The 21,804-nt window shown below is 41.6% G+C and overlaps 2 protein-coding genes across 3 annotated transcripts; one reads left to right on the plus strand and one right to left on the minus strand.

Moving 5' to 3' along the window:
- Positions 1-1,314: 1,314 nt before the first annotated feature.
- DNAJC17 (DnaJ heat shock protein family (Hsp40) member C17) lies at positions 1,315-21,771 on the minus strand. Of its 2 annotated transcripts, XM_035111356.2 has the most exons (11): positions 21,488-21,758; positions 19,347-19,416; positions 18,319-18,377; positions 16,832-16,919; positions 15,601-15,683; positions 14,693-14,789; positions 13,986-14,035; positions 13,414-13,491; positions 12,592-12,672; positions 10,973-11,095; positions 1,315-1,512 (listed from the first exon to the last, which is right to left on the minus strand). In XM_035111356.2, the coding sequence occupies exons 1-11, from the start codon at positions 21,563-21,565 to the stop codon at positions 1,390-1,392; spliced, it is 930 nt and encodes a 309-aa protein (XP_034967247.1). In that variant the 5' UTR covers positions 21,566-21,758; the 3' UTR covers positions 1,315-1,389. The 2 variants fall into 2 exon arrangements, with proteins under 2 accessions (XP_034967247.1, XP_060129509.1); XM_060273526.1 differs by lacking the exons at positions 1,315-1,512; positions 10,973-11,095 and adding an exon at positions 11,683-12,251 and having other exon boundaries at positions 21,488-21,771.
- On the plus strand, positions 1,508-6,388 carry C1H15orf62 (chromosome 1 C15orf62 homolog). The gene is made up of 2 exons (XM_035111369.2): positions 1,508-3,509; positions 4,735-6,388. Exon 2 carries the CDS (start codon positions 4,857-4,859, stop codon positions 5,397-5,399), a length of 543 nt encoding a protein of 180 aa, XP_034967260.1. The 5' UTR covers positions 1,508-3,509; positions 4,735-4,856; the 3' UTR covers positions 5,400-6,388.
- Positions 21,772-21,804: the final 33 nt, after the last annotated feature.

Consider the following 21,804-nt stretch of genomic DNA (forward strand, 5'->3'; position numbering starts at 1 on the left):
GTTTAATTCCTTTGAAGTAGCAGCAGGCAAGCATTTTAACTCTTGAATGAAGTTCTGAGAAATAATGAGCAGCTGCCGCTAAAAGGCTTTAGAAGTACAGAGATGATAACCCTGCATATGGGCCAGTTCCTGCATTGCCAGATAATGAATCAGAGGCCCACAGCCTTAGTAGAATCATAGAATTGTAGAGTTGGGAGGGGCCATCTAGTCCAGCCCCCTGGAATGCAGGAATCTTTTGCCCAATGGGCTCAATCCCACAACCCTAAAGTCTCATGCTCTACCAACTGAGCTATCCCAACTTGTACAGCCTTCCATTCTTCAAGAAGCTGTAGGAACATGGCAGTATCATAGGCTATTTACTGATTTAGTAGTGTAGTGCCAAACCATTTACTCCCCTTGTGTTTGAAAATATGGTCACGTATTATGAGCAGATCAAACCTATCCATTCTGAAGGAAATCAGCCCTGAGTGCTCACTGGAAGGACAGATCGTGAAGCTGAGGTTCCAATACTTTGGCCACATCATGAGAAGAGAAGACTTCCTGGAAAAGACCCTGATGTTGGGAAAGATGGAGGGCACAAGGAGAAGGGGATGACAGAGGACGAGATGTTGGACAGTGGAAGCTACCAACATGAGTCTGACCAAACTGCGGGAGGCAGTGGAAGGCAGGACTGCCTGGCGTGCTCTGGTCCATGGGGTCACAAAGAGCCGGGCACGACTAAATGACTAAACAACAATTGTGGCCAACACTGATTATATATAATCTCCATGTTTCCCCTGTTAATGAGAGCAGTGAGAAAAGACCAAAAACAGCACCAATACCTGCCATGATGATTGCTGCAGATTTGAAGGTGCATCCAATGTATTTCAGAACCAATTTCTTTAAAGCCTTCCATGCGGAAACAGAAGCAATAGGTTTCTCAAAGGTCCATTGCACGACAACCTTCTGGTGAATTCTTCTCAACCAATAAATGCAACTGATGTGTCTATTAATCACATCACCATTTCAATGTCTTTCAAACTCCCTTTAACACACAATTCTTTTAATACAGAAGTTGCTGAAGACACCTCGTAAACATGACAATCATTTATACAACTTATACCCATCTGTGGAGTTGCCAACAGCAGGAACCATTTTCTAGCCATTTCCATAAGATTAAAACTAGCCCATGGTCTGTCAGTGGGAGGAGAAACTGGACTTGGTAGCTTTGACAGTGTGGGCACCTGATATCTAAGCTGAAACAGAGCCACACACCACCAAATTTACACCCTTATTGAGGATGATCAGTTTATTTTCCAAAGAAAACCACAGCTGTTTTTAAAAAGGATATTTATTGACTTAATTTAAGTATAAGCAAACACACAAGATAATGCTATTTTTCTCCTTGTACTATGTGGAAGGTTCTTCCTCGTCTTCCTGTTTCATCTGCTCAATCAGCTTCTGTCTCTCAGCGGCTTGGCGCATCCGCATCATCACGAGGCTTTCATAATCCCGCTCCGAGACAACCGAACCCTAAAGAAAAAGGGATGGCAGGAAAAGTAAGGTGGAATCCCTGCTAGTTCTTTCAGAAGTCCTAAAATAAACACCCACCACAATGGCACAAGAAAAGAGGTCTTCTGACGCAGAGTACCTTACAGACATTACTAGCTAGTGTTTATTGGCAATAAAGATTGCCCAAAGTAGGGACAACTCTAATGTAGCCACTCCAAGCAAAATTTCATGCCAGAAAAAGTAAGCTCCTCCACTCTCAACTATTACAGCTGTGGCAGTTCTCATTACTTCAGGTAATTGTAGCCTACCTCACAGGGTGGTTGTAAAGGTAAAATGGGTGTGCAAGGGGACACAGACCCAAGCTAGCTCCTTACTGAAAAAGTGTAACAGAAATGTAATAAATTTCCTTTTGCTGCAATATAACAGGAAGTACTAAAGTAGCATCATAAATGTTCTAGGATCAAAATACTGTCTACTGCCTTAATTTTAGTACAGGAACATAATATCACTTTAATTAAGAATAGGCAAAGCACTGCAAATACTCTTTTGAGGAGGGTAGTGATTTCTTCCACAGATTCCAGGAAGAGAACAATACAAATCCCCAAATCTAAAATTCTTGAAAATGTAACATCTTACATTGAGGGGGTTCCCCTGGCCTAATATCCTGTAAAACCAGTGGAACCATTATCCTGGAAATTGTATGTCATTTTATTTCTCAGCCCTCTATTAAACAGATTCTATACTTAAACATTTAGTGTTGTTGAGTCAAAAGAGGGCTTATAGGTGGCATGACTCTTTAATACTACTCAAGAGCTTTTCATTTTCAGCTTGGAGCTATCCAATTCATAAATTCATAAATCAGAGTAAAAACAGCCATTTTTGTACATTCCTGATTAGTCAGACATTTTTAAAAATTTGAAGGCAGTTGGCACCTTATACCAGTATTTGTGACTTAATTACTTATGTAACATATATATAATGGTGTGAGAATACAGTGGTACCTCGGTTTAAGAACAGTCCAGTTTAAGAACGATTTGATTTACAAACTCCATAAAACCGGAAATAGTGTCCCGGTTTGAGAACTTAACTTTGGTCTAAGAAAAGAATCTGAATAGTGAAAGGGCACCGGCGGGCCTCATTAGGGAAAGCGTGTCTCGGTTTAATAATGGTTTTGGTTTAAGAACAGACTTCCAGAACGGATTAAGCTTGTAAACTAAGGGACCACTGTATAAAGAATAATAGAATTGTAGAACTGTAGACTTGGAAGGGACTCCAAGGGACATCTAGTCCAACCCCCTGCAATGCAGGAATCACTAAAGCATCCATGGTAGATGACCATCCAACCTCTACTTAAAAATCTGCTGGACTAGGTCAGACTAAGGTCCTTCTGGTTCAGCATCCTGTCTCCAGGAGTGACCAGTCCTGTGTCCCTGGACAGCTGCAAGCATAGCATGATTATTTGCTTCTGTGTCTCCACCGTGCCTGATAGTCAGAATCTTACTGCCTCTGACCACGAAGGTGCCATTTGGGGGCGGGGAGAGATCCCATCTCCAACCCTAGGTAGAAATGCATGGGTCCCTTGAACTTGCAGTTCAGAACTGGGTCTTATTGTATTTGCTTGTCCTCTCCCTCCTCCAGCAGCTACACTGAAAAATTGTATTACTGAAAGTTGATCAAGTAGTATTTCATAGAAGCTTCGTATTCTCTTGCTTCGTATGTGTGGGCTGACACTTCACAGGTCTACACACCTACTTCCTGCAATCTCTGCAATTAACTAATAGTGTAAATCCCAGTTTCTGAAGTAACTGAGTCAGCAAGGGCTTGGCACAGAACACACACAAAGGAATTGCCACCAGCAAAACACATGAGTGGCTGAGTGAGAAGGGCAATGAGCAACACCAAAGAAAAGGTGTTCTAGAGGTGGCGCTGAGAAGATACAGTGGACTTTTAAACATGGACACAGGTATGCTGTGCCCTGGACTGGAAGAACTTTCTTCACAGTTCCCCTCTGTTTCACAGTAAGTAGCGACTCTACATTTCATTTTCTTCAATGTTAAGCTCTGTAACTAATTAAGCTCTACAAATCCTTCATGAATATAGTTTTGCTAATTCTTGGCTCTGCCAATCCAGTAATGAGAGACTGATAATGACTTTTCTATCATGTAACATTCAACATTTCCACCATATGGATGCTGCTTTGTGCTCTAGAATCTGGGTAAATTTGTTGAGGTGATGATATGTATATACAGCCCTTTATTTGGCAGCCCCATAATTCCTTTGTGCGGTAAGGATTTAAAGTGGGCTAAAAGGGGTCAGTGGAGTTTGGTGACCTTGATCTGGCAGATGAAGTTAGTACGTCCTGACACTTTACCGTTTGCAATCTGCATTAGATAGTCCCTCATTTTGCCTAACAACTGAAGAAAGAAATGAGGTAGGGAAAGTAGCAGATCAAGTGAAACAAAGGCAGGGTAGGTCAGAAAAGACTCTTTTGGAAATAATTTGGTCTTAAAGAGAGCTCTAGAGAAAGAAAGGACAGTGGTCTGATAAATAGAAAATGGGAAGACCACTGCAGGTAGAAGAAAGAAAAAAAGGAGTGAGGTGGATTTGTACAAAAAGCTGTGGAAAATTGTGTAAATGGGGGTGACAGATAAGGAGACATAGGAATGCAGAATAGCAGAGAGGTGTTCTAGGGACCACTAGATAAGAAGATGATTTGAAGCAGTGGAGGCAGGGAAGAAGGCTGATGATGGTGAAGATAGGTCAATAACTCTCTCTCAAATAGTACTACTGTATACTGGTTGCCACTGTCCTGAATAAAGGCTACTGCAGTAAGCATGGCAGAGTCAAGCAGCAGAGGAATAAGAAGGGTCAAGCCCCATCCTGTACACTGCAATAACTCATCTGCTGCATCTCAGCCAGCTGGGATGACAGAGCCTCAACTACAAATGCTTTAAAACACAACTATTTACACACTAAAGGTTATGATTGGCTTTCAATTTCCCAATACTTGAAGTGCTTTTTGTATGTCTACTTAACATTTGGACTTTGACAGCAAATGCTACATGCGTTCACAATTTTCTTTGAAATACTACTAACTTGGAGGGTTCTACAGTTCTAATACGGTCATGAAAGTCATGTTGGTAGAACTCTTTCCCAATCGTTTCTTTAATGGAAGTGAGGGTTAACAGTCAAGTATTGCCTTCTCTGGGGAGCCAGCTTGTTAGGTTTTCTTTTTTCTTCCAGAAATTAGAAGAAAGAAGCTCCCCACTGACTCAGAAAACCTCAATTAAGCTCAAGACGGAGGCCCCTGGCCTCCTTCATCATACAGTTGGCAACCACCAGCCTTTTTTATTGCTTCCCTCACCATGGACACTTGGCGGAGAGGATCCATCAGATCCTCTGGTTTCTTCAAGCGCCTCTCATTCAGGAGGCATAAAAAGCCGGGCAATCAAGTCACAATCTGGAATCATAACAGCCAAACAATAGACACCAGTGGACCACAGTACAACAAAAGGGAGCTCCCAAGAGACTTGACTGGAAAGTCGGACTATTTATCCTGTCAGAGCGAGCAAAACCTACTCAGCAAGCCACTGCCACCTCCCAAACCACCTCGACTATATCTGGATAGTGCCAGCTGCCCCAATATAATAAACCACACTGATTCTCCCTCTACAGACATTTCTTTCCCAAGCACTTCACGTCATTTCCACAAGGCCACTCAAACACAGCCAGACCTATTTTATAGGAACCAAGCCACAAACTGGTGGCTCTCTGAAACCACCTCCTGCTACAGAAATCCTATTCGTGATCCATTAGACCCCTTTTTTTCTTTCACATTGGATTTGGGGCCCTCACTCCTTGATGATGTTTTGCAGACACTCAGAAACCAGAATTTACTGTCAAATTAGCTAGACTTGCAAATAAAAGCAGAGGAATTAATTACACTGAACCACTGGCTCATCTTCACTGCCTTTACGCAACTGAGGCTGCTTTTTGTTTTTCTCAATGAACTGCGAACAGCACACCAGCTAGCAGTTGAGCACAGTATTTACTTGGAATTTACTAGCATTTTTTCTATTCATCACACATTCCCAAGACTCCTACTCAAAGTACTACATTATGACAAGATGCTTCCTACATTTGGACTGTATCAGAGACTCTACAACTAATGTGTGTGTGGAAAGGGGTGGGTGGTTGTAACATGAAGGAACTATAAGGAACTCATGTATATACAAGAGCCTTGAACTATACATGACTGAAGTTTATCTTCTTTTATACTGGTGCATATTTTCCTCATTAATTTAAGCTATTAGAAAGCCAGATCATTATTGGAAAGCAATTGTTTTTCTTTCTATTCGTCACAGGGGAAAGGAAGTGTATAACTATTGCTTCCACAATAAGCTATGAATAATACATTGTAAAATGTGAAAGAGAATATATATATTAGACCTTATTAAAAGTATTTCCTATACCTCACTTGTGTCTCCTTTAATTTCCATTGGCAAGCACTCATGTAACAGTGTGACTGCTGGGGAAAACCCTGTTACATCAAACTCTAGAAAGAGCAGGAAAGGGGCCCTTGAAAGGAAAACCAAACAGCTACTGCTCTCCTAAACATATCCAAACCACCTAAGACCCCCTTGTAAGAAATATCATGTCCCAAGGCTTGTTTATGCAATCATGTGGCTCCAGGGCCATATCAAAATAATTTACAGTATTGCGTTACTGTCCTGAATAAACACTTATTCACAATGTGTAGAATGATTCACAGTCATACTCCCTTGCTTGCTATTGCAGGTCAGTCTCAGGACCCAAATACATGTGTTATTTTTTTTGTTCTTATTTTTATTTTGCATTTTGTCTTTTTTATATTGTAAATTTATGTTGTGAACCATCCTGAGATCTATGGATGAAGGGTGGTATACACAACAACAACTCCATGTTTAAACAAGAATACAAAACCTCACAGCTTTTATTTCAGAGAGAAAACAACCACCTCATATAGTTTTCCTGTGGAAAACTGTCCCATCACTGCCTATTTACCTCCTAAGGTGCAATTTACTATCCCTACTGCAGATTGGAACCCTATGGCTGTTGCTTCTTCAATATAAAAACAGTCAGGCTGTGCATATTTGTTTGCAATGCATGACTAACATCACATGTAGTTTTGCCCTCTGTAAAACTAACAATTGAATTATGAACTCCACCCGTTTTTGCATACTTGCCATTATGACTGTGCCATCAAGATAAAGCTGCAGCATGCCAAGAGTTCCTAAGTAACCAGGGACTCTTACCCTTGTTTCTGCTTCTGGCTTCACATTATAAACAAGTCAAGAGTCAGAACTGAGCTTAGAGTGATTTCCTCAGGTTAAAAGCATGGCCTTTGAGAAATGCACGACACACTATACTCTAAGCAGGGGTGGGGAACCTCTGGCCCATGGTCCTCATTAGGGCTAACACAAGTCCCAGTTTGGGCCATGAGACAGTTTTTCCCAAACCACGCCAACCTGCTGCCATAGGTGACATCAAGTGTGGGGCAGGTGGAGATGTGGCTGCCACTGCACAACTAGGAGTCTGAAAGTGCACTCCCAGTTGTGTGCTGTCACTAATCCAATCAGCTGACTGGCAGCGAGAGCAAGTCTATTCACTGACAGGGGGTGACTTCAAGCTTGTTCTTCCTTTTCTAGCAGGGAACATGTCACTTGATGTCACATTGACAGGTGGGTAGGGCCCTGACCACCTGTCAAAGTGGCCTTCCAGGGTAAGCAGAACCCAGGATCTGGCCCCTTAAATGGATCTAGTTCCCACCCCTGCTCTACAGCAATGTATATTGGCATAACTTTTCAGCTAGCATGCCAGACAATTCCCACTCCAGCACAAAAAGTGATGCTTACTCAGATGCTTAAAAAGTTGAGGTAATTTTAATGTCGTAGTATTTTAACTTTTGTATGTTTTAAAGTATGGCTGTGAATTTTTCTTGATTATGTTGTTTTATCTTTTTGTAAACAGCTTTGAGCTTTATTTTTTTACAATCATGCAGTGTAGAAATGTTATGAAATAAATAAATAGATTTGTGTTTGTGTCTCTGCTGCAAAAAAGTATCTGCTTTTGAATCATCTTTGCAGAGCAGATAACAGATCATTTTTTCTAACAAAAAAAATACATTAAATATGCAACATCACATAACTCAAGGAGCATGCCAACAAACAGGTTAATGCCGCAAGAGGTTTCCTTTTAAAAGCATGATGACAACACAGACAAAACAAGCATTGTGTGGGTATACAGTCTACATTCTTAATGGATTTTACAATATTTCAGGAGGAGGGCACCTAAGTTAAGTATTTATTGGAAGGTTAATAAACATGAACAGGATAGTAAAAAGAGCCTCAGGGCAGACAGAAGTCAAGAGATAAGCGCTGAAGTAAATTAGTCATTAAAATTCAATAACTTTTTTTAGGTAAATACAGCAGAAGTGGAAGAGGATCCCAAAATATAAAGAGGCCTTAACAAAAGATGTCGCTTAAAATTGGGAAGAGAATGAATAAAGTTACAAGTATTTATATTCAAGTACTGCCAAACAGAATAAGTTGTGGGATGTTTCTGTAGAAAGGATGTAAGGAATCAGTGATATCACCTCAGGAGTAATTATACAAAAAGAGGAAGGAAGATGATCACCACAGGCATGGCACAAGCAACAGGAAAAAGTTTGCATATCAAAGTGAAGTTTACTGGAACTTCACTTGTCAAAGGCTAAGGATGCAAAATATAAGTAATCTTTTCACAGGTTTAATATTTGTGTGTAATTGTACAAATTCCAAAAGCAATTTTAAAGTTCTGATTAAGAATATTACCATATTTTGTGTTGTAATGTATGGATGTTTATTTCATTTAGGTACTGTAATTTACACAGGTTGCAGGATTCAGCTTTTTCTGTACTGAATTTAGGTTACAGTACAGAAGTTTACTATCTTTTCAAGTAAAAAAAATCAGTATTCCTCTACTGCAATTTTTTAAAAACAAAATATACATTGGGATAAAATGCAATCCTGCTATTTTAGGCAACCATCCTAGTTCTTAGTTCTTATGAAAACTGATTCATAAAAACTGTCAAGCCAGTTAGCTTACGTGGAAACTATTACTTCCGGGGGGGGGGGGGGGAACACTGCAGTTCATCTCCAACCTGAAAGACATACCTATTGTATCCCTTCTAGCTGGAAACCCACTGAAACAACAGTGCTGAATCCAGGAATTACCATGAATTGCGATCACATCCCACTGAGAAGTGCTGCTATGTGTCCAAAACCAAAACTTACTAAGGTATCATCTAAGAAAGAGTTCAGAATAGCACAATCCCAATGTCTGCACTCCAGCAAGTAGCTGGAAGGCCTCTGTATCAGAGCTCCTATCACTTCCGCAGAGCTATGAACTCAGTCACAGCTCCCAGCTTGGGTTCATACACATTAATCCTGTGCAGCAGGCAGAGTATATGGGCTCCCAGTAAGAAACATATGGAACGGAAACAAGCCAAGATAAACTCAGTCATAAGCCAGAGGCTTCATAAGAAGCAATAAGCTAACTTGAAAACCAACAAGAGCTTCTGTTTGGAGACAACTGTTGGTCTTCAGTCCTGAGAAAACAACTTTTATGGGCATTATTTGTGATAAGAATGTAAGAGTCTGATGGATCAGGCTAGTGACCAACCTAGTCCAGCATCCTGTTTTCACAATGACCAACCCACAAGCAGGACCCAACCACAACAGCACTCTCCCTTGCTGTGGTTTCCTGCAACTGGTATTGAGAAGCATTACTGCCTCCGGCTGGGGAGGCAGAGCGTAGCTATCATGCCCAGTAGCTTCACCTATATTGCGCAAGGGAGAAAAACATCTCTTGGCCCCAAACAACCTGAAAGTACTGCTGGATTCCACCTAGTTCAGCACAACCAGTCACAGCATTTGTTCCCTACTGCACTCCAGGCAAGACTATTTGTGGCCATAAACACACAGCCCTGTGGAGTCGGGCAGGAAAGTCACTCTTTGAAAAGAGCTGCAAATGCTCCCTAGGTGGAGCCATCCAGGCTCAAACAAAACCTCAGGGAGGCTGAGAGGCAGTTTCTCAGGAACTACTACTTGGAATTAAACACAAAGTAACCGGCTAGCAAAACAAAGGAAGACGCAAATAACAGCCTCACCTGAGAAACTACCAGAATACCTGCTCATTAAGTAGACAGCTGCTACTTTTCCACCCACACACTTCTGAAAAAGCTATTCAAGCCACGTGCACAGAGAAAAGGAGGGCAGACTTTGACCCAAAGCTCTCTCTGCTTTTGCTTTTAAAGAATATTTGCATGTGCAGAATGAATAGTTGGGCATTCCCATCTCACATATCTATAATAGATACAGTCCAAATCAAGATAATAAAGTGGTATTTACACGTTCCCACTTCCCTCCACCACCCATTTATCTAATCTGTTTTGTCCTTAACGCATGAAGACTCTTATTTCATTTATGACTAACAATAGGTGCTCTGATTCAAGACACGACAAGCTATAAATTCAAAAGTAAAAACAAATGAAGCTTCAAATATAAAATGGAAGCTCAGATGACCTTGCACTCTACAGCGCCAATTCCCCTGCCTTCAACGGAGCAGGGGAAGTTCTAGAAACTTTAGGACAGTGTTTATAAATGTAATATAGAAATGGTGCAATAAAGCAAATCCACATTTGGGGATGTGAGGAATCTATAGCTTGGATCTGCTTTAAAAGAGATCACAGAGGTTTATTTTATCTAGCAGATTTGCAGACAGTGCATCACGTTTGTAGGCCTCTTTCCAATGATGGGACTTTCTCAACAAACAGAAGAGAACATATACTCTAAAGCAGGGGTGGGGAACTGGATCTGTCCCCACATCCCCTCCCCACAAAATTGACAGGTGGGTGGCAAAGACACAGTGCACAAAGTGGTGATGATCTGTTTACTGTCTGGTCTTGCAAAGCGCTGTGCACAGGGCTTTGCAAGACCTGGCCATCAGCTGATGCTGGGCTGGAGGTTTCCCACCACTGCTCTAAAACCATGAGTTTCATCAGTAAAACAAGCCTTTCCTTTTGTGGAAGAATTATCTGCCCCAATCTAGTTTCTCAGGAGAGATGGCTTCCCAAGGCTCATCTTTCATCAACTGTGCATGTACTTCTGCAGCCCAACCCTAAACACAGCAAACATCACATGGGATCCTCTCTATTACTCCATTTTGCAACAGCTCAATTAGTGCCGCAGCAGATCATATCTATACAAGCTCAACATCAAGCCAGATTTATACTTGCTTTCATTAGAACAAATTCATAAATGAAAAACTTTAAATGGCTTATAGTTGCTCGGTGAATGCTTCCCAAGAATATTTTTGCTAGTGCCCATACCAGGTGTATACAGAGTTCAAACAGATTTTAAGAACCACCAAATGCAAAAGTAGCGGCTTGTATTGGTCTTACCTTGGATATCTGTGGCAGGCTGGTGCCATCAGCAAACACAGGATTGCTCTGTGGTTGGCCCTCTAGCCAGGAGATTTTTAGAGGATTGCTTATCAGGCCAACTTCATTCTTCACTGCCATCTCCTAATGAATAAAAACAGCCTCTTCATTTCATGCTTCCCATACTAAGCCCAGAATAACAGAATAGCCACAGGTCAATTGATTAAACGATCATGCTAGATCAGCATTCTCCAACCTGGTGCCCTCCAGGTGTTTTGGGACTATAATCCCCATTATCCCCAACCACTGATTATGCTGGGCTGATGGAAGTTGGAGTCCAAAACATCTCAAGGGCATCAGGTTGGAGAAGGCTGTGCTAGTTGGAGCTGAAACCCCCTCCAAGCTTGTATATGAGCCCCTCCCAGTCTCTGATTAGCCCATCCCATTTTCATCAGTATGTTTGTGTGTGCACATTAGTGTGAGAGAGTGCATGCCAGTGCCACAAGGATGCACCATGTGATAGGGGAAAGCTTGTGGGGAAAGTAAAACAAATCCAGCTTGCTTAAAGCAAACCACACTAAATGTATTGTATGGAACGGTGAAAGTACAGTACAGTGGTACCTCTGGATATGAACGGGATCCGTTCCGGAGCCCTGTACGCATCCAGAGCAGTACTTACCCTGAAGTGCCGAATCTGCGCATGCTCCCCACATGATTCAGCGCTTCTGCGCCCGCACATGACATCATTTGGCGTGTCTGCACATGCGCGAATCGCCGAACCCAGAAGTAACCCGTTCCGTTACTTCCAGGTTCAGCGCGTACGCATCCCGTATCGTACGCAACCTGAAGCATACGTAACTAGAGGTATGACTGTAGTCAGATAATCTAATGGGAAGAAAATTCCTTCCTAACTTCATTAAGGTTTTCTTCTGCATCTAAGGCTCATCATAATATGGAGAGAAACATCCTAGTAACAATAACAAAATCAGATGTAGCATTTTAGGGTTTATTGGTAACTATCTTGATAGTGGTATTTGCATACTGATGGGAGAACGTTTTACCATGATAGTTTGTTACTCAGGGGCTATAAGAGTGGGTGTTCAAAGTAACAAGAAACTCTATATTCATATAAATTACTTATCTATATAGAAATACTTAAGTTTGGTTTCCTAAACTGCCAGTGTGGTGTAGTGGTTAAGAGCGGTAGACTTGTAATCTAGGGAACCGGGTTTGCGTCTCTGCTCCTCCACATGCAGCTGCTGGGTGACCTTGGGCTAGTCACACCCACCTCACAGGGTGTCTGTTGTGGGGGAGGAGGGGAAAGGAGATTGTTAGCCGCTTTGAGACTCCTTCGGGTAGTGATAAAGCGGGATATCAAATCCAAACTCTTCTTCTTCTAAATGCTTTCACTTTGTTTTGATGAAGTTTCACAGAGCCTCCCACCCCTTTATAAACACCCACCCATTGCTGAAAGATGGGGAACTGACCCTGCTTTCTGCGCCAGTCATAAGGGTTGGGTGGGGGAAGCCCAGTTGATGTAGAAGACTCATAGAAAGACTTCTAATGATACCTTCTTCCATAAAGGTCAATGTATACCACCATAAAAGTGCACTGAGAAATTACCAAGTCAAAAAACTTACAGCAGCTTTCACCGTGGCAAATTCCACAACTGCACTCCCAGTCTTCTTGCTAGAGATTAGCAAATTCAGAACCTCGCCATACTGCCAGAATCAATAAGAAATGTAAAGTCAGACATAGGTCTAGGGGAGAAACCGTATGTTCTAAAATGTGATACATGACAGCTCTTGCCAAAGTCTCCATAAATAACAAATGGAAAAAGGACTGCAGTGGGATGAAATACAACACTGGTGAAGAGTACATTTTGTGTATACTATGCATAATCATGTCAAAATGCTAGTTAAAGAGTTTTTAGATATATTACAATAGCAGTCATTGATTTGAGGCCAAGGTCATCGTAACAAGCTTGAAATGCAACACAGCTATAAGTCAGTTCACAGATCACACTCTCCCAGCAAAACCCCATAGAACATAATCATCATGTGATGTAATGAATGAGGTTAGTGTTCCAGCCTAGTTCTGAATTAATTATTCACACACACACACACACACACACAAAAATAGAGCAAGCCCAAGCCAGTCAAGTCTGCCTAGCGGTTACTGAAGTACAAATAGGGACGAAGGAAAGATCACATGTTAAACCACAACATCAAGTTATTTACGAGTCATACCACAGGGATATATTAGTTATATTAAATATTAGCTGACAAGTTAATAAATTCCTTATGTTTTCCTCCTTTACCAACAAAAAGGAATGGAATGGTTTATAATTACCATGGGAGGGCCTCATTAGTTTATGAAGATATCAACTTTCTTTGCTTATTCTTACAGAATGCTAGGCAAAACCAACCAACCAAGCTAAAAGGAGCATTTTGGAACAGGACCTTTTGTAGGATTTGCAGAAGAACTTCTTTTGAGTAGCCTCCTTTAGTTTCATCTTCTTTCTTGCATTTCCAGCGTAGCTGATGAGGAAAAATTAGAAATTAATTTCACACTTTTCAGTGTACTGGATGCAATATATAGCAGAATCTAACATTTGGTTTTACATCTATGATGCTATAGAGGCAATGGATTCAGATGTCAAAATTTGTAGACATACTAAAAGGAATGTCTACACTGCACAGGAACAGATATACATAGTCCTAGGCACAGGGAAAAGTTCACATTTAGAAGATCTGAAAATTACTACATACATCAAGCAGCATCTGGCAAGCTGTCAATATCCCAAGTCACAGAGACTTAACTTCTAATTACCTTCATCCTAGTGCCTAGATTCTAGATTAAAGTGCAAGGAACACATTAAGATGTAGTAAGTGACAATTCCAGTAAGCAGCGAGGATGCCAGAGACAGTCCAGCATTCTGTGTGGCTAGAGGCGATCCATGTGGCTTCTACTGATGGAATGATAAGTTAGTTGCTCATCTCTCTTCATAGCTCAATTTTTGGGAATGTCTTACTTTGAGCTTGGGTGTTCCTTTGCCCTCTTCTCCATACCCATCATGTTTGCCTCAAAGAAGAAAAGAAAAAGAAAATGAAAACTACACTGACATTTAATGAATGAAAATACTCAAGACAACCATGTACATCACCTTCAGATTATTGGAAGATAAAGGTGGTATATAAATGTAATAAATAAAAGAATAATAATAAAAAATTGGGGTGGGAGGATAAAAATAGCACTGAATGTTCATAAACCAATCTCACATGCCAACTGGTACTGAAAAATCTGTAACAAATATTGCAAAGTTCTTTGCAAACATTCATTAAAATAATCGTCAATACCCTCCTCATTTGCACATCTGCCTGGGGTGAAAAAGGAAATAAGTGGCACAGCTTAGAAGAGACCAGAGCTACAATCCTACACACACAGACTTGGGAGAAGGTCCCCCTGAACTCAATTTATTTCTTAGTAGACATGCATAGGAGTGTGCTGTACATCTTCCAACTTAACTCTTGCTGTTTTGCCCTTCTACTTAATAAAAGAATATTCTGCCACTAAGCTCCACAACAAGAGACGCAGCAAAGAAAAGGCTATTTTTCTACAGGCATATACTCCTTAACAACAGAAGCAAACTGGCTTTGAGCACCCATGGGCGTGTTCTGAAGAGAACCGAGGTGAGACAACTTTGTGGCAGCCAGAGGCTCTGACCTTGCCTGGCCTTACCTCGTACTCGCTGATCTTTCTCAAGTCGTATTTGTTCCTGCATAAGTTTTTGTTGTTCCTCCAGCTGGCGGGATCCCTCCTCACGTAACCGTAGGATCTGGGGAAAGAGGTAGAAGGCAAAAAATGGTGACCATGTTGCCAAGAAAAGTGGCTGTTACAAAACAATCTACTCTTTAACTTGTAGGTATGAAGAAAGTGTCACGAGGAATAGACCAGCAATCTATTTATTTACTGTCTATGAACAACAGCCAAATTGAAAAGTTGGTTGTTTTTTTCAAGGGAAGAATAGATCAGGAGTCAGCAACCTTTTTCAGCCGTGGGCCGGTCCACCATCCCTCAGACCATGTGGTGGGCCGGACTATATTTTTTTTGAGGGGGGGGGAATGAACAAATTCCTTTGCTCCACAAATAACCCAGAGATGCATTTTAAATAAAAGGACACATTCTACTCATGTAAAAACGCGCTGATTCCCAGACCATCTGCGGGCCGGATTGAGAAGGCGATTGGGCCACATCCGGCACCCGGGCCTTAGGTTGCCTACCCCTGGAATAGATACACAGGAAGCAGCCTTATATAAAGTTAGACTATCAGGAGACACCTAACTTGATGTTGTGTCTCTCTCCAGGTTTTTAGAAAGGAGTCTTACCTAGAGATGCCAAGGATCAATACCTAGGACCTTTTGCATATGAAGCACACTCTACCACTGAACTATGCCCAACAAGTTTATAATCCCTTTATGCCATGTTTTCACACAGCCTGAACCTCAATGTTGCTACTCCTATAGGCTGCCAGCATAATTTATCTTTCAATACCATTAACTTTCTGCTCTTCACAATGGCTGTGCACATAAAGGATCCCATCCTCATTTCTGATATAAAATAACATTTTGTTTGGTTGCTACCCTTACCTCTTGCTCTAATGTCCTAGTTATCTGGATCTCTTCTTCTTTGCTAACCTGGGACTGGGCTTCTTTTTCCCGGGCTTCAAGATCTATAGCAAAAGGAGAAGTCCACAAGTTGGTAGAGCAGGAAACTCTTAATTTGGACTCATTTTTGACTCACAGCTGTCCATGGAGGCGCAGGTTAATTCTGTGTCCATCTGGTACGTAGGCTGAGACCCTACATGCCTATGGACTGTCTCACCAGAGTGGTGCATGCTCTAGTTATCTCCCGCTTGGACTACTGCAATGCGCTCTACGTGGGGCTACCTTTGAAGGTGACCCAGAAACTGCAATTAATCCAGAATGCAGCAGCTAGACTGATGACTGGGAGTGGCCGCCAGGACCATATAACACCATTCCTGAGAGATCTGAATCATAGAATCATAGAATCGTAGAGTTGGAAGAGACCACAAGGGCCAACCAGTCCAACCCCCTGCCGAGCAGGAAATCTGCATTGACTCCCAGTACGTTTCCAAGCACAATTCAAAGTGTTGGTGCTGACCTTTAAAGCCCTAAACAGCCTCGGTCCTGTATACCTGAAGGAGCGTCTCCACCCCCATTGTTCAGCCCGGACACTGAGATCCAGCGCAGAGGGCTTTCTGGCAGTTCCCTCATTGTGATAAGTGAGGTTACAGGGAACCAGACAGAGGGCCTTCTCGGTAGTGGCGCCCACCCTGTGGAATGCCCTCCCATCAGACGTCAAGGAAATAAGCAGCTATCCTATTTTTAGAAGACACCTGAAGGCAGCCCTGTTTAGGGAAGTTTTTAATATTTAATGCTGTATTGTTTTTAACACTCGATTGGGAGCCGCCCAGAGTGGCTGGGGAAACTCAGCCAGAAGGGCGGGGTATAAATAAAAAAATATTATTATTGTTAATCTCAGGGTCATGGGTTGAAGCCCCACATTGTGCAAAAGATTCCTGCATTGCAGGAGCTTGGATTAGATGGCCCTCGTGGTCCCTTCCAACTCTACAATTTTATGATTCCAAGATAGGACAAACCCCAACAGATTGGTTTTTTCTGAGATTCATTTCTAACAGGATGAATCTCTGCTCACAGTACAGTAGATTTTAGAGCACCTACTGATGCCACCTCAAATTTTAATGAAAACAAATGAATTGGAGACATGAACAAATGGTAAGAATCCTGCATCCTGGCATTTACTCCAAATGCAAAATAATATTCTAGATTTACATACCAAGTTTGACTTTTTTCCTCCTTTCATCAAGTTTCTGAGTCCTTTCTGCTGCCTGTTTCTTTGCTTTCCTCACTTTATCATATGCTGCCTAGTAGTGATAGGACAAGAAAAAATAATAAATCAAAACAAAATGAAAGTTTCAATCACATATCTAGAAATATTAAAACAAAAACAATGAACTGCAAGTGTCATGGACATTCAGATTGTGTTTAACATAAAAATTGTAATAGTTCCAGATTTCTCAGTAACTAACAGTAGTAATGTCCACGAACAGAGGAAAGAAAGGTGGACCAGAATATGTGAAATCAAGAAAGATACATTGTTTGAAAGTATTTTGAAATATACATCTTACTTCTAATGTCTGTATTAGATCACTAGCTCAGTTTAATACTAGCACTGTAGGGGCAGCATGGTCTGAAACATACTGAATAATTAGGTTATCAAACCTGTTGACAACAGGTATAGTTTTGCTTGGAGTGCAGCTTTTAACAGGGATCCAAAGAATGGGCAAGAACAATAAAATTGCAAGAGCTCTACCTGCTTTCATGTCACAGCAGTTCCAAATACAGGAGAAAACCAATGAAAAAAGCAGTTACTTTTATCAGTAATAAGATCTGTTGCAGCAAACAAGTTTAAAGCTGTGCATATAGTTCTTCCTCCATCTCTCTCTCAATTTTTTTTTTAAAATTCCATCTTATTTCTTCATATGAAGTATTATTTACTCAGCTAAGTGGAACCCAGATCATTTTAGAACCTAAATACTTGATCATAATGCCAAAAATCTCTTCCATCCCAAGCTATCACTAATTTAGAAATCACTAATTTCTAAATCACTAATTTATGCAGAGATCAGTTTGAAATGAAGGATTCATATCGAGCCTCCAAGGCAAGAATAAATTAATTTTAACTTTCCCCAAGGTAAACGAACACATATTCAACATCTATATGAAAGCAGTCATTTGGAGTTTTGGAGCAAGGTGTTCCCCTGATGATACTCAACTTTATTTCTCCATTACAACTGAGTGTGGAGCAAGATGCAGTGGTGACCTGGATCAGAGTCAATAAACTGAGCTTGAATCCTGGAAAGACGGAGGTCTTGTGACTGGGTAGCTCCTGTTTCTGTTCTGCATTCTGTGTCTGTTCTGCATTGGGTAGCACTTACTCCAGAAGGAGCAGGTGTGCAGTCTGGGAGTATTCTTTAATCCATCTCTGTTGTTAGAGGCTCAAATGACCTCTGGTGGTTATAGAGTTCTCCCTCCATGCAAGTATGACCCAGCCTCAGCCACTCACAGTTTAGAATAAGCTGTACATAGAATAAGCTGTACATAAGCTATCCATAGATATGTAAGGGAACAGCCAGAAACAACTTGTTGGCTTGTACTGGCCTGAAATAAGTTTCTGACTGCACTTTTCTTTTCCAAGTATTCGTGTCTAACAGCAGAGCCAGAAAATGCTTGGAGTTCTAACAGAGCATTAAAATAACTCACCCTTGCTGCTGCATCTGTTAGTACTGCCAAAGCTTGAGACAACTGATGGAAGAGCTCAGCTAGGGAACAGAAAGTGAAAAAAATGAAACAGCAATAAGAAAATGCATACAATTCCTAGATATCGAACTGAGTAAATGATTGTCTGAAATTTGTCTGAGTAAATGATTTCTGAGAATATAACAAAGCTTCTTACAATATTTGAAAGTCAATCCTCACCATAACTTCAGAACTTCAGTTTGCTCCATTTAAAATACAGTTTGTCCCTTATGCAAGGATCAGTGGTTTATTCTTAATATCTTATTTCTAAGCTTACAGGCGATTCCTAGTAACTTGTATTCAGAGGACACAACCTCGGACAGTGAATGCAGAATCTAGTCATGTATGAAAAAACATTTTATTTTGTCTGTCCTGAATCTTCAAACAATTAACCCCCTTCTGAATACAAAATATTACTGAGTCATCATTTAATTGAATATATTTATATCCCCCCAGATGAGCTTATGAACACTGTAAAGCAGCTTGCAGCAATAAATATAACATATTGCGCAATTAAAGAATTAACAGAAGTCAGTAAATTAAACATGTAGAATAGCAGCAGCTAAAAGATGAAGCCCACATAAAATCATCAACAAAAGCTAAATAGAAGAACAAATTAAAAACTCAAGTCTGGTTAAGACTCAAACAATGGGGGTGCATACACATTTTCTGAAGGAGCTTCAAATATCGGTACCACAAAAAAATATTTGCTACCACAAAAAAAGCTCTGTCTGTGGTACCTGGTAATCCTATGGTACTTGGTAGCAGGCCAAAAAACTGCACCATTTGTCAACCAATGGACTTGGCACACAATAGGTTTCATGTGAAAAGGGTCACGTAAATAATCAAGTCCAGATACTGATATCCAGAACATTTCATCTATTATCAATAAAACACACCAGTGTAATTCTGGATAAATCTAGCCACTTCTAGTGATCACACAGGGAAAACAGTCAATAAAAGCTAAGAGTGTCTATGAATACTTTCCATACCTGCTTTGGGATTGTCTGGATTTTTATCTGGATGGCAGGACAAGGCCTTCTGTCTGTAGGCTTTCTTAATCTGTAAATGACAGAGCAAAAACAATGCAATGAACAGTGTGATTTGCAGATTAAGGCAGAATACAGTTATGCAGAAGATAGAACAGCAGGCAACTAAAAGTAAATGGGAAAAGTTTTAAAATTAGCTCATTCTTTTAAGATGTTTGTTTTGTTGCCAGAGGTTATCTGCCCAAATGGAGGCCTACCTTATACCAGGCAACCCTGGTATAACACTGCTGTAGATATGACAAACACACCTGCTGCCTAATGCATCCTCACTGCTTCAACTGCAGTTGCTCAGGTAAATAAAAATATTTTATTTGTCAAGGCTTTGCTGATCCATCCAATGGCAACAACCTGGCCTGACAGGAACTGAACATGTGCTGACACTTGGCCTGAAGCTACAAAATACTACATGAGTTCCATGTTGGCCAGCCCTGATTGTTCTTGCTGTTTCTGCCTGTGAATCAAAAGTGTGCTCCAAAAGCCTCAACCCATCCTTGAAATTGCACCTTTGATGGGTTGTTCACTAGTGCTGGAAAAACTGTATTACTGATCTTCTCAGTGAAGAACCTCCGAGTTCTCTGGCACATTGAAAATCCATGTGAGACTGTTAAGAAGACACTAAATCTTTCTTCTGTTCAGGTTGCTGCATCAGTTGTTAGCATCTTTCTAGCTGTACAATTCTGTCACAACAGATATACTATGATGTATAGGATTGCACTCATTTTAATATTAATTATCTTTATCAGAAACATTTTCATATGCAAAGCAGTGTCTTATTATTCTAAGATAACTACCTTAAAAAGTTCTGTCAATATAAAGTACTGTACAGACTAAAAACTTCTGGTATTTGGGCACCACCTAGTGGACAAAATGAGTACTAAAAAGACAACTTGAAGCTATTGATCCTTAAACTTAAAGGAAAATATTAACACAATAATATATAACAACACTATTTGACTACTCAAAGTGCTTAATATCCATTATTGGGGAAACTGTTACAAACATGCTTTCAAGAAGTTTCTAAAATGTTCAAGAAGTTTCTAAAATGCTTGCCTGTAACAAGGAAATATCATCTCTAGGAAGGAAAAAATGTTGAAATTTGGCTTTTTAAAAAACGCCTTAAATGGGGGTGAGGAGATCAGGATAACAAATAAAAATAAGTCAGGTCTAGTAACTTCTGAGGAACATATTTGCAAGGTTGCCACAATGTTTGCCCACACAAAGTAAGACGGCGTTATTATCAATTTATGCCAGATGGAGAGGCTGAAAGAATTGTTGCCAAGATCGGATGCAAACCAAGGACTTCCTAGCTCACAGTTCAGGTTCCCCATCATTATACTCACCACCTCAACCATCCAAAGCAAACCCAAGAGGCCATCTCAAATCACAGTTCATTCATGCAGGTCAGTTCCACACACTTGCAAAGCCTATCATAAACAGACTCCCACGAGAGGTGGTGGACTGTCCTTCCTTGGAGGTTGTTAAGCTGAGGCTCGATGGCCACCTGTCATGGATGATCTAGTTGAGATTCTTGCATTGCATGGGGGGGAGGGTTGGACTAGAAGACTCTAGTCTCGGGGGTCGCTTCCAACTCTACCATTCCATGCGAGAGAGCTTGGTTGGCAGAGCACGAGACTTAAATTTCACGGTTGTGGGTTCGAGCCTCACGTGGGACAAAAGACTCCTGCATTGCAGGTTTGAACTAGATGACCGTCGTGGTCCTTTCTATGATGACTATGAAAAAACAGTATTATGATCGCATATGAAGAAGGGCGCGACCTTCGCGCAGGGCTGCACCCCGGCGCATCTCAGATTTACTTGGGAACCCAGAAGGGGGACCCATCGAGTCCAGTGCCAACTGGCCCCTATAAAAGTGTGTACGGCATAGCATCAATACTTTAGGCCAGGGGCCGTTGAACTCAGCAGCTCGAGGGCCCTGAGGTCTTGTCCCGTAAGGAGCGGCAGGGACAGAGCCCCCTGCTATAATTCTGACCCTCGGGGGCCTGCGAGGTCCGGCTGGGCCCCCAGGGATCTCCAGCGGCCGCCGCCGCCGCCTCTCCCTCCCCTCAGCCCGAGGCCTTCCCGACCTCTTTATCCGACGCCTTCTCGCCAACTCCCAGCAGCGCGTACAAGTCCAACTCCAGCAGTTCCTTATCCACCGCCATTTCTCTTCCCGCTCCTCCGACCCGCTTCTCTTCGGGGCCAAAGCGGCTGTTATTCTCTCGACTTGCCCGGCCGAGCTTGCCTTTCCTCAGCGAGGCTACCCTCGCCCGCCGCCCCAACAGCGACGGGCGCTGCCCTGAGGCTGTTGGGAAACGTAGTCTTTCCCTCCTCAGCCGTTCCCCTTCGCTGGTGTGGCCAGAACTACGATTCCCGCCATGCCTCGGACCTAGAAAGGCTGGTG

Source organism: Zootoca vivipara, chromosome 1 (genome assembly GCF_963506605.1).
Source record: "Zootoca vivipara chromosome 1, rZooViv1.1, whole genome shotgun sequence".
Lineage (NCBI taxonomy): Eukaryota > Metazoa > Chordata > Lepidosauria > Squamata > Lacertidae > Zootoca > Zootoca vivipara.

Excerpts from the sequence above, each read along its gene's own strand:
- C1H15orf62 (XM_035111369.2), top strand. The coding sequence starts at position 4,857 with ATGGACACTTGGCGGAGAGGATCCATCAGATCCTCTGGTTTCTTCAAG.
- DNAJC17 (XM_035111356.2), bottom strand. The coding sequence starts at position 21,565 with ATGGCGGTGGATAAGGAACTGCTGGAGTTGGACTTGTACGCGCTGCTG. Across the intron at positions 18,378-19,346 it reads TCCAGACAATCCCAAAGCAG|CTGAGCTCTTCCATCAGTTG; the intron begins GTATGGAAAGTA and ends TCTGTTCCCTAG. Across the intron at positions 14,036-14,692 it reads GAAAGATCAGCGAGTACGAG|GCAAACATGATGGGTATGGA; the intron begins GTAAGGCCAGGC and ends TTCTTCTTTGAG.